General features: G+C 40.9%; 1 protein-coding gene across 11 annotated transcripts in view; it reads right to left on the bottom strand.

Moving 5' to 3' along the window:
- The window catches only part of PCDH15 (protocadherin related 15), a 1,468,744-nt gene that overhangs the window by 709,940 nt on the left and 746,365 nt on the right, over positions 1-12,439 (bottom strand). For all 11 annotated transcript variants that reach the window (XM_075935032.2, XM_075935036.2, XM_075935034.2 and 8 more), the window contains one exon: positions 8,332-8,450. In XM_075935032.2, the coding sequence (XP_075791147.2) occupies positions 8,332-8,443 (112 nt within the window). In that variant the 5' untranslated portion in view covers positions 8,444-8,450. The remainder of the gene's footprint in view (positions 1-8,331; positions 8,451-12,439) is intronic.

Here is a 12,439-nt window from a genome sequence, read left to right as displayed (position 1 = left end):
TATGTGCCCACATACTACCCCATCTGCCTCTGAGTCACTTTTTCTTTTCTAGCAACGTGGTGCCTCCATCTTGGAAAACAGCTTTTATCCCCCCATGCTACATTTAGATTTCTCCCATCTCTAAATCACTTTTAAAAAAAACCCCACACCTCAGAATATTCCAGATTATCACCCTAAATGCAGAAGTGCTTACAATTTAAATAACTCAGCAAACTAGACAGTAGAAACGCAGACAGATGTGGCTTTTTAAAAACAACAGTAAAGATGATAGTGATCCCCCATGATTCTAGACTAGCTCAACTCAGACAAACCCAGGGGTTTCTCATGATTTCTCATCCAAACACCACTGCTGTGTCTGCACTGGGCCACTTATTCCGGAAAATTAGCCGCTTTTCCGGAATATGCTGCGAGCTGTCTACACTGGCCCTTGAATTTCTGGAAAAGCAACAACGCTCTTCTGTACAAAATCAGCCGCTATTCCGGAAAAGCTACGCTGCTCCCGCTCGGGCATAAGTCCTTATTCCAGAACACTGTTCTAGAAAAGGGCCAGTGTAGACAGCCCAGTAGTCTTTTCCGGAAAAAAGCCCCGATCGCGAAAATGACAATTGGGGCTCTTTTCCGGAAAAGCACGTCTACATTGGCCACAGATGCTTTTCGGGAAAAAGGGCTTTTCCGGAAAAGCAGCCTGCCAATGTAGATGCTCTTTTTCCGGAAATACTTATAATGAAAACTATTCTGTTTTAAGCATTTCCAGAAATTCATGCCAGTGTAGACACAGCCCACATGTTTTCTAAATAGCCTGAAGGCAAGAACCTGCTTATGTGTTTCCTTTCTCACTATGTACAGTGTATGGTTCCACCAGAAATGATGATAAATATGCTGTAAGTATTCAAATGTTCTTGAATTAATTCACTATCATAATTGAGTACATTAGATTAACTTTCAGAAAGATTATTTTTATTTTTCAAGTGACCTTTTGAAATTATTTTAGAGCCTATGATTATATTTTGTAGAGTGAACCAGGGGAACTGACATTCCAGGCCCCTAGGGAAGGGGCGTGGCAGCAAGTTCTGGATCTCAGAAGGAGCAGGGTCAAGGGCAGCTAGCCCTCAGTGTTACCCAGACCATGACATCCCCACCAGCACTGCCTGGAGTGTATTGCACAGCACTTCTGCCTCCCCAGGCAGCCCAAAGACCTGCCTCGAGCATGCCACATGGTGCTTCAGTGATGATTTAAAGGGCTTGATGCCCTCGGACCTGGTGAATTGCCAGGCTCTGGGGTAACTGCTCCTTTTGCCGCCCCCCCCCCAACCCATCAGCAGGCCTGGAGTGAGTAAATATTTTCTGCTGAATGTAATATTCTTTAAGATATCAAATTAATGGAGGGAATCCCAATGCATCAAACAGTAAATGAGAATGACTATGACACTGAGGAGATTTTACAAAATGATGTACATTTATCATGTACATCAATTTATTTATTGAGAGATAATATTTGTACTGCTTTGTGTTTTTCCTCAGAAAAATTCCACTTTGATCGTTTACAAGCTGCATCCATATATTGCTTGTCTTATGATAAGAATACAAAAGACTGAGTTACAGTTATGGAGAAATAGCTGAAAAAATGGGATAGCACAGATTGTACTAAAAGCTATTTAGCTTAAAATGATTCTGAAATAAATGAACTGACTGTTTTTGAAACTTAAATAAACTTAACAACACCAGTTAACTTTATCTCGACTATTTTAATGTATTTCAGACCAATCCTAGAAAAATCTGCATAGCTACTAACATTTTTTATTAACAAGTATGGAGGAGAAGCTTAATTTCACCTTAGGCGTTCAGCATTGGTTTTTGCAGTGCTTGTGACCTGGTCAGTGGCTTCTCAAAAAAGAGAGTAGGGAAGAAGTGAACCATTGCCGCTTCTCTGAACCCTATATGTCTTTTGAGCACTGGTTGCAAGTATAATAAATCATTTGACTAGTGACCTGCTTGATGGTTTAGCAATGGACATTATAGAACTTTTCACAGAGACGTTTTCTTTTATTATATGGAACAATAAGTGTACGGAGAGACTGGGCTCAATCCTGATACCCAGTGCACTACAGTCTCTTGGAAGTGTACTGCAATGCACTACAGGTTCAGCCACAATGGTGCAGATTTCTATAGTCCGGCACCATCTGTGGTCTGGTATTCCTGTAGGTGCTCCTGGGTTGGAGCTCTCATGGGAAAAGCTGGCCCTCACTCAACAACTCCTTCCCTGACCTCCTAGAGGTTCTGGTGTACTGCAAGCTCAAGGGGGGGAGGAATGGGAATCACTTGGGGGGAAAGGCAGGGTGATTGTGGAGCCCCACAGCTGCAGGCTAGGAGTGCAGCCCCACTGCCAGTGGTGGAGACTTGGAGCACAGCCCATCTGCCATGTTGCTCAGTGAGCTCCTGTAGGGCTGCACTACTGGGTCTCCTCATTTACCCTGCCTCTTCCCCGAGTGCCCCTGCCACCCACTTGGTCAAAGGAGGCCCTTCTGCTGCCACTGGAGTGGGACTTCACAGGAATCACCACCTACCTACATCAAATATTTTAACTCCACTGTCTGTGGCAATCATTTCCCTCTTTTGCCTTGAGGATGCGTATTGACTTACCTGCTTATGTTCTACTAGAAGCAATGGAGTCACCTCACGCAACAAAATTCTCTCCAGACCACACATGAAAGTGTGACCTTTGCAAACTTCAAAAGTTAACTAGAAAGTGAGTTTGGCAATTGTACAGTTGGACTCCTCTATTAGAGTCTGTAATGAAATGTGTGAGAGCTTAGTGGTAGCAGGCCTAGTACTGCAAGAGGAACCATCTTTGGGGAGAGAAGATAAAAAAAAAAATCTAGTGTTCTTAACATCTGTGCTCAATCAAGATTCCCATGACGCTGAAGAAAACTATAGATGTTGTTCCTCTTCTCATCAATGCCAATGAAAGATATTTCAACATATGATAATATATGTTCTCCAACAGTTTCAGTTAGATATTGCATTCTTCACTTCCAGTCCTAAACTACTGTGCATCATTAAATAATTACTGTATTCCAACTCAGACATGTCTACATTTCTGTAAATTCAATTAAATAATCTGTTAAGTCCTTTGGAGTTCTTCATCAGCTTCTGGATAAGATGTGGTATATACCATTGTGTTTCCCACATTAGTACAATGTAGTATATACTACATTTCTATTATGCTATTTCCACTGAAATTAGATTTTTCCCTTATCTACATGGTAAATTAGACAGTAACTAATAAAGCTAATGCTCTTTACTATCTAGAATAATAAAGTATAAAACCTGTGATTTAAAAGGGCTGTTTCTGGTACTCTTTCTATTTGTTGCAGGTTTAAATTTGCAGGAGAAAAGACATGACTGATTATTTTGAATTACATGTAACTCAATGATCTGTCAGTGACAAATATGCTTTACATGGACTACTACTAGTCCAGATGCCAGTGGTACTCTGTGCTATTCCCTCTTCATAGAATCATAGAATAATAGGACTGGAAGGGACCTCGAGAGGTCATCGAGTCCAGCCCCCCTACCCTCAAGGCAGGATCAAGCCCCAGTCCCCTGGAGCTCTCTAGATGCCATCAGCGATGCTGCTGCCAGGGTGAAACGTCACAGCCGGAGCTCTGTAGACAGAGCAGAGCTCCGCAGCCACCAGGCTCTGAGGCCAGGGCTGGAGCTGGGGAGCTAGAGCTGAGGCAGAGGGCCAGAGCTGCAGCTCCACAGCCAGGGACAGAACACCCTGGCTGCTTTTAGGGCTGGAGCTCCATGGCTGCTAATAGGGTCAGAACCACACACACACACACACACACACACACACACACACACACACACACACAGTGCCCCCTAATGCTCTCCTGCCCCACCACCAGACCTCCCTGTTCCTGGACTCTGTGGTCCAGGAAAATCCATGGCCCATGTCACACCATGGACGTTGCTGGACAAGGGAGTCCTGGTTAAGGGCGGTAAACCTGTAATAAAGAAGTCAGTATACAATACTACATCACATTTGCTGCAGCTTAAAATATTATTAAATGTATAAGTTTATGCAGAATCATAAGTAAACAGATTTCTCTCATATTAAAGCACAGTAAATGTGAAGCCTTGTATAATTATTTAAATACACTTTTGGTGAGAAAGCTAAGACAAGAATGATGTTGGTATATGATAGTAAATTTTAATATTTTATTTAATATTTTATCTAAATCTCACATAAAACTGAAGATTCCTACTTTATCTTCTCTACTCTAATTTGTATCATGATATTAAGTGCTTTTATGTCACAAGTCAGGCTATAATCAACAATTTTGTTTAGAGGCATCAGAATAGCAAACTGTTCATGGTTTACTTTGATAATCACATAATTATCTGACTGAATGGTCACAAAAATTCAGTCTTTGATATAACAAAGACTTTTTAGGTTTAACAAAAATAACATTTACTTGGGAGCTGCATCTGCTGCTCACTGCACTCATCAATACCCCCCTCTCTAGAGGTTTTCACGGCCAGATAACGTGAGAGCATGATGACGTCATTCTGTCACTCGGCAGAAAATTATATATATATTATATATAAAAAGAGAGAGAGAACATGAGGAACTAGGGTGGCTAATGTAGTCATCTGAACTTGCAAATGAAGCCCGAGATTTAAATATCCCAGGCTTCATTTGCACGTTCCCGGGTGCCGCCATTTTTAAATACCCGGTAGTTTGAACTACCTGCCCGCGACTCCTAATTTGAACTACCGTTACTCCTCATTGCAGGACGTAATTAGGAGCTTTAATTTGAACTACCTAGGTTTAACAAAAATAACATTTGCTTCCATTTTCTATAGTCCCTTCCATAAATGCCATCTCATTTTAAAAGATCTCAGGAGGTAACCATGTTAGCCTGTAACTTTCAAAGCAACTAGAAGTCCTGTTGCACTTTAGACACTAACAAAAATATATGTAGTATCATGAGCTTTCATGGGCAAAACCCACTTCTTCAGATGAGTTTGAGTGGAGAAAAAAAGGGACTATTGGAATTATAACAGAAAAAGAATGGAGAGGAAAAAATTTACCTGTCAATAGAACTGAATGTGCTAATGAGACTAATTGAGTGGGCTGGAAGTGTCACATACCTAGTTTTTTAGGTCAATGATGTGTTAAATGTAAGGAAGACAGGTTTTATAATGGGCCATCCAGTGAATGTCTTTGTTAAGGACAAAGGATACTGTGTCAAATTTGCATGTGAAGGTCAGTGGAGTGGAAATCCATTCTCTGTAGTTGGCTTGTGAAATTCCCTTTTAGAAGAATGGCTACTTTAAATCCATTAGTGAGTGCCCAGGCAGGTTAAAATGTTTCCCTACAGCAGGGGTGGGAGCCTATGGGCCAGGGGCCAAACCCGGCCCCTGGCTTGCCTGGATCTGTCCCCTGAGGCTAGGGGCTCCACCCCCAGCATTGGGGAATCAGGCTGGCACTCCAGCCCTGCAGCCCCCCTCCCGTCCAGACTCCACGTCCCCACTCCACTCCCACACCAGCCATCCATCCCACCCCCAGCCTGCTCCTGAACCCTTCCAATCCCCAGACTCACCAATCCCCAACCCATTCCTGCACCCTGCTGCCCAGACCCCACACCTCAAGCCCACTTCCCAGCCTCCCCCTGCCACACACTGAACTCATTTTTGTGTCTCTCTCAGAGTGTAGGGGAGCCCATAAAAATCTCCTAGACTGGGCCTCCCTACGCTCTGGTGTGCAAGGCGGTCTTTCTGCTTCTCAATAGGGTTTTTTCCCCCTCTCCTGCTCACTTTCATGCAGCCCCCAGCTGATTTTTCTATTGGTCAGAGGCCCCTGACCCAAAAAAGGTTTCCGTGTGTTACCATTTCCAATATCAGACTTATGTTCATTTATCTTCTGTCATAGAGACTGTTCAGTTTGGCCAATATATATGACAGAGAGGCATTGCTGGCATTTGATGGCATATATCATCTAATTTTACGCTGCTCCTTTATGCATGGAACGGTCTCCTTAAACTAGACTGTAAAGATAATGCCTTATCTATCAAACTTCTATTCAAAATTAATTTAATTTCTACAATAATCAGAAAATGCCAACTGAAAATGGAAATTAGATGGCCCATAAGGTTGTTCAACACACATTTATTTATATTATATTTTTTGCTCTAGCTGTATATAAACCTTTCCCATGTAAATCCATATTTTTATTACTATTTCCATCATTCTCCCTTCCCTAATTCCTTCAGATAGTAAGACCCACTGGTTATAACTTACCTTAAATATCTTGCAAGATCTTTAAGGCAGGGACTGCCCTTTACAATGTGTTTGCAAAACACCTCCATCATGACTGTATCTTTAGGCTACCATGATAAACATCATATAGGTTGAACCTCTTAAATCCAGGACTCAGTGGTCTGGCAACATCCATGGTCCTGCAAGGCCACAAATGTTGGTGGAACAAAGAAAATGGGGTCTATGGAGTCCCAGGCTAGGCCACCAGGGGCTAGGCAGGGGAACTCTAGTGTCGGCCAGGCCAGATGGTGTCTGGGAGCCTTCACCCTGGGGTCAGGTGGCTAGAGTGGCCCCAGCTGAGGAACCCTGAGAACTCCCTAGAGGCAGTGGAGTCATGCAGTGGCCTGGGAGCCCTGTCTAGGGAACCCCTGGCTAGCAGCACCAGGAGGCAGGTAGCAGTCCCAGCCCCAGCAGGAGAATTAGCAGTGACAGCAGGTTCAGCAGCGGCCGGGTGGCCTTGGTCAGGAATCCCCTCAAGGGCAGCGGAGCTGGGCCACAGCAGTGGGGCAGGCAGTGGCCAGGCAGCTTCCAGGCCAGGAAACTCTGAGGAACCCCTGGAGGTACTGGCCAGCAGTGGCTCAACAGGGTTGGTGGCGGCCAGGCAGCTCTGGTTAGGGACTCCCTCAACCAGGTCAGAGTTAGCGGAACCCCAGCCTTGAGAGCCTCAGGGAGAGAAACCAGCAGCAGGACAGCCAGCAACAGAGCATTGACCTCCCCATGTCCGGCAAACTCCCTGGTCTGGGATGATTCAGATCCAGAGAGTGTTGGACCAGGGAGGTCCAACCTGTAGGTAATAGGTTAAAAGTAACAATTTCTCAAAATGTTACTAAGTCAAGCTATGTCAAGAAAAGCACGAGAGCAATTCATTTCCTTCACTGCCTCAGAGCAACTAGATAAAACATTTTGATGGTGAAAATCATAGTGATATTACACAAATAAGGAATGAGGAAACAATGAATATTCAATACCATGGATATCAAACAAAACTGAAAAAAGAAAAGACATTCATAGCTGAAATTACTTTACAATAGGAAATGTTAAAATAAAAATAAAAATTCAGGTTTTGGAAATCAGCCCATTTCGACATAAAATAAAAGACAAAAAAATAAAATAAAAAAATCAGTGTACTGGTGAGGTGTATAAAGGGGTACAACTTTCAACCAATGTTTATTTTTCTAAATTTAAAAAAGGAAACCTAACAAAAATCAGTAACTAACATGAATGTAACATTAAAAATATTGTATACCAAAAATAGTAGTTTCATTAAAGAAAGAAATACTGCTTCTTTTTATATGTCTCTTAATAGTTTTTCATTTTACTTTCACTGGACCAGTCTCACACAAAGAGATCTTTCTCTCATCTTCCTGTTAACATTTGTTTCTTAAATCAACATTTTAAACATAATGTACATTTGCAATTTGATTATAAATCCTGAATCAAATGCATCCCTCATACATATATCTATTGAATTAAATGAAGAAAAAACAGGGATTAATTTTACAGTTCCAGCACTACTCTTTTTCTTGGGTTCTTCACTTTAGATCTTTTCCCTAAACTGAAGTTTTGGCTGGTTGAGCTATATGTTAATATAGTGGCATAGTAAATGTCTTCTTCTGTTATAAAGTAATAATTTTGATACTGTAACTGGTATATTTCCAAATAAAATGGGCTGAGTAGCATACTTGCAAGCATATAGTCATTAAATTGTTTTCAAATATCAATGCTAGAATTAACTGTATATATTATACCTTTAATTGTATTCATGTGTTTCTTGATTTTGGTTGTAATCCACAGGTTATTGAATACATTCTCTGTATTGGATCCCTAGTGGACACAGTTGTGATAGTTAAGCATTCAATGGCCATATACTTTCACTTATAACTTGTCTTCTTAAAACATTATATGTTAATACTTCAGTCCATTAAATACCAAATGAGTTGGGTAATACAATGTCCTTACACTATAGTATCTTTAGGTAACAATGTAAAATAAAAACATGCTTACCATCATCATTCTGGGCCAAACAATCAGCAAAAACAGTAACAATCACAATTCCTACAGCCAACCATTCCCAGAGACAAAACTGCTGTAACATTTTCTGTTGAACTTCACTCATGGCAGATCTGAAATTATAAAGAAAGATTTGATATGTTCATTAATCAGTTAAAGTAAATGCAGCAGTCAATGCACAGAAGATACAAATTGTGAAGTAATTGTCACCTTTGCTATATATCCATAAGCAATATTACTAAATGATCTGTATGTATCAGCAAGCACATCCAGTCTCCAAAACACAAAAGTTTTGTTATTACTCTTTCTACATCAGTCAAAGTGCTAGGGAACTGTGTAACATTTTGTGTAAGCCAAACATATACTAAAAAGTGTTAGAGGAATTAATATATAAAAGATGGCAAGAATATATAGTGATGTTTCCTTTTTGTATATTTTTGCTGATATCACACCTTAGATTTTGCTACAACTGTTTACAAATCAGAAACCTGACTTGTGTGTCTTATTTATAAAACTAACTGACCTAAGTAAAAAACAAGTTAAAGCAAAAAGTCAAGAGAGAGCTATGAGCATTGCAGTTTATCAGGTCTACAACCTTGTTCCCCTCAACAAGAGATGCTAACAAGTAAAAGCTCAGCACCATGAAAAGTAGACCAGTGAAATGAACAACTACTGTAAAAATAAAACCACTTGGATGAAGCCAGTGGGAGTGGAACCAAAAAAATGTGTATGTTGGGAAACAAACAGAAATCAGTATGAGCAGAATATTCAAAAGCATATTAATTAAGGTTAGTTATTCTAATGTATTCAGCAGAAGGTTTTAATTAGGGGGTTAGAATGTAACATATAAGTAAAGACAAATGAAGTGCTTTGTAGCATGAGTTTGTGCTAAGTTACAAAAAGAAAATTAAAAATTTAACAACAACAGCCTGGAGAAAATACAGGAGAAAACCAGAGATGTGAAAAGAGTCACCGTGTCTCTAAGGAAAATAACTTGATCATTTACTTTTTTTGGCTTTTTGTGCAGGTATATGTAATTCCTTTGTAGTAATAGCTCTGTCTTAAAATGTACATCATAAAGGCTAAAAAAGAACTGTTTAAATCTAAACTGGATTTTGTCTGTCACCAACAATGGTAATACGTAAAGAAATATATTATTCTCCCTTCTGTCAGCTTCACCATTGAAGTGCACTGCTTTTCTGAAAAGTGAGTACAGTGATTCCCCATTTAACATGTGCCCGCTTAACATGTTTTCGTGATAGCACAATTTTTTTTTAGGGAACATTTTTTGAATTACATGACTGTCCCCAGAATAACATGATTTCCCCAGCTGGCCCGTTGCTGGTGGCTACACAGGGCTATCCCTGCCTCCCTGCAAAGCGGTGGAGGGTTCGCAGCTCGCCTCGCTGTTCCCTGGTGACCCCCTCTCACCAGATGCAGTGCGGGTCCCAGCAGACCCATCACAGGGACATATTCCTAACCCAATCCCCCTCTCCTCTCCTCCCCTTCCCTTCCCCAGAGCCAAACACCTCCCCTCCCTGCTGTAACTCAGTTCCCTTTCTCCCCTGACCTCATGTCCCAGTTCCAACAGACACCACAGCTTGAAATGCAACCCGCACCTTTTCCATTATTTTCAATGGGAAAATTGACCCCGCATAACACATTTTCAATCATTTTCTGAAACATATCTATAGTGTTAAATGAGGAATTACTGTATATAAAGCTGATGTGCCAGACTTTAAAGCTGCTGACCAACTGCTTGGCTTGGCTGAAAGATGTTCCATAGTATGTAGACCTACTGAGCACACTCAGACTTCTAACATTTGGGATTGGTCCACTGCCCCTGCAGCACATCCCATAGCACCAGATCCACTGACCCAAACAATTATTTATATGGAGCAGCATATTTAAAGTTATACAATGCTCTATTCCAGTGGTTTTCAAACTTCATTGCACCACAACAACCTTCTGACAATAAAAATTACTACATGACCTCCCAGACAGGGGCCCGATGCCCCCCAGGTGCAAAGCCAAAGCCTCACCACCATAGGTATAAGGGACTACTGGCCAAAGGCTTCAGACATTGGCAAGGGGCCTCAGACTTCAACTCCAGACCCTAGGAGGTGTAAAGCCAGCCCTGATGAATCCATTAAAATGGGGGTGTGACCTATTTTAGGGTCCTGATCTATGTGTTGAAAACAACTGCTTTAGCCTCTTAGTCTGATATAAAAAAGAACTCCCACAATTCAGGGATAAAAACCACATTCTCAACATTTTTATATGAAAATATCAAACAATAACTATGAAATATCAAATGGAAGCAACAATAACCATGAAAAGAACATGAAAAATAAAACAAGACTATTGTATAAAAAAAGGGTATAAACGTTGCCATTTTACTCACGGAAAACACTTAGCCCACTGGATTTCTTTACCACTGGCTATTAGCATTTACGTATTGTGATCATATACGCTATGTATTCACTCATTTCTGAATCAAACAATTCCCCCTCCCCATTTAATGGCCTTCTGTATCAAACATTTCCCCCTCCATATTTAACAGTCTTCTGTATCAAAGCAACCTGATTATTAAAGTCACTGGTATCATTTTTCTTCAAGAAACTGAACTTTTCCTGTGCATCAGTACAGCTTCATCTTAAACAGTTATTTACATCACAAACCATGGTATCAAATTAAGAGACTGAAGCTTTCTTCTAAATCACTCACACTGTTATACTTACTGCTACCAAGAGAAAGCTGGGTTTCCTTTAAAATAAATAAATGACAGCTCTGTTAAGTACAGGCTGAATCTCTCTCATCCAGGACTCCCTGGTCCCACAGGACCACAGATGTTGCTAGACCAGAGAGCCCCGGCCATAGAGGTTGAGAGCAGGTGGGAATTGATCCGGTCTGGTCTGCAGCAGACCTGGTGGTAGAGAGTCCCTTTCTGACAACAGCTGCTCCTGGAGTTCCCTCTCCCCGTCCCCCATGAGGAACAACTGCTGCTGCCGCCTCGCATGCAGAACCAGGTTTGGGGAACCTAGGAGGAGCTGCCACTGCCATGTCCAAGGGCCGGGGGCAGGGAGCAAAGCCCTGGGAGCAGGCTGGGGCAGCAGACCTCGGCAGGTGAGCCACAGGAGGTCAGGCCTCCTGCTTCTCCTGGGGCAGAAGCCAGGAGAGGAGCCATGGGAGAGGCCCAATGTCGAGATATTTTAAACCACATTAAGGAAACACACATGATGTAACTTGCCAACAAAAGCTAGTGAAGCAAGTACGCATTAATGATTTAGAGGGGGGAAAATATAGGGAACATAAAAAATAAGGATTAAAAGGTGAGAAAATGGGCCCAAAAGTCCACATCCTGTTAAGTATTTTTGTTTGTCTTTTAAGAACTAAAGTCACAAATATTAATCCTGCCTCATGGTCAAAGACAAATGAGAAATTGATATATTAAAGTGCCTTACACAATAAACATAATCCACTTCACAAATTTTGCTCAGTGACTGAACAGCAGTTAAAGTCCAGCAGGATTGGAGTGCCTAATACAGATATTCACCACTTACAAACAGCTACATAATATAGATCTTTTGGTTTTTCACTGAAATTCTTTCTCCCACTTCAAAAAATGCAATAGTCTGCTCCTTTTGTTCAATTTAATCTTAAATAAGGCTTTTCTGATTTCTTGCTGCTGTGAGTGGTCGCAATTAAGCAAACCGTCCCTTTCCCTTGGGTCTGCTAGGACTGTGCAGAACTCTGTTCTGCCCCCTTGCTTACCTGGGAAGTCATAATATATTTAGACCAAATACCAATTTGTGTTTTAATTAATGAGCATAACTTTATTGATGTTGCCACTTAATGAATTACAAAGTTAAAAGATAACAGCTAAGAATTAAAAGAAAATGAATAATAAAATTAAAAAAAGAAAAATACAAAAAGCAAATTGTTTCTGCTAGCATGATTACAAGGATACTTAGTGACATCAGCTAACTCATTATCTAGTTTTTTAATTTCTTCTAGATTAATTTTAAAAGAACTGCAACTATGAGGATCCTTGATCTTATAGCTTATCAATATTACTTTGTTTTTCTTGATTTTTTAGAAT

This window comes from Pelodiscus sinensis, chromosome 8 (assembly GCF_052426305.1).
Source record: "Pelodiscus sinensis isolate ZL-2025 chromosome 8, ASM5242630v1, whole genome shotgun sequence".
Classification (NCBI taxonomy): Eukaryota; Metazoa; Chordata; order Testudines; family Trionychidae; genus Pelodiscus; species Pelodiscus sinensis.
The sequence above is the reverse complement of the archived record's forward strand: the minus strand, read 5'-3'. Positions and strand labels throughout refer to the sequence as shown.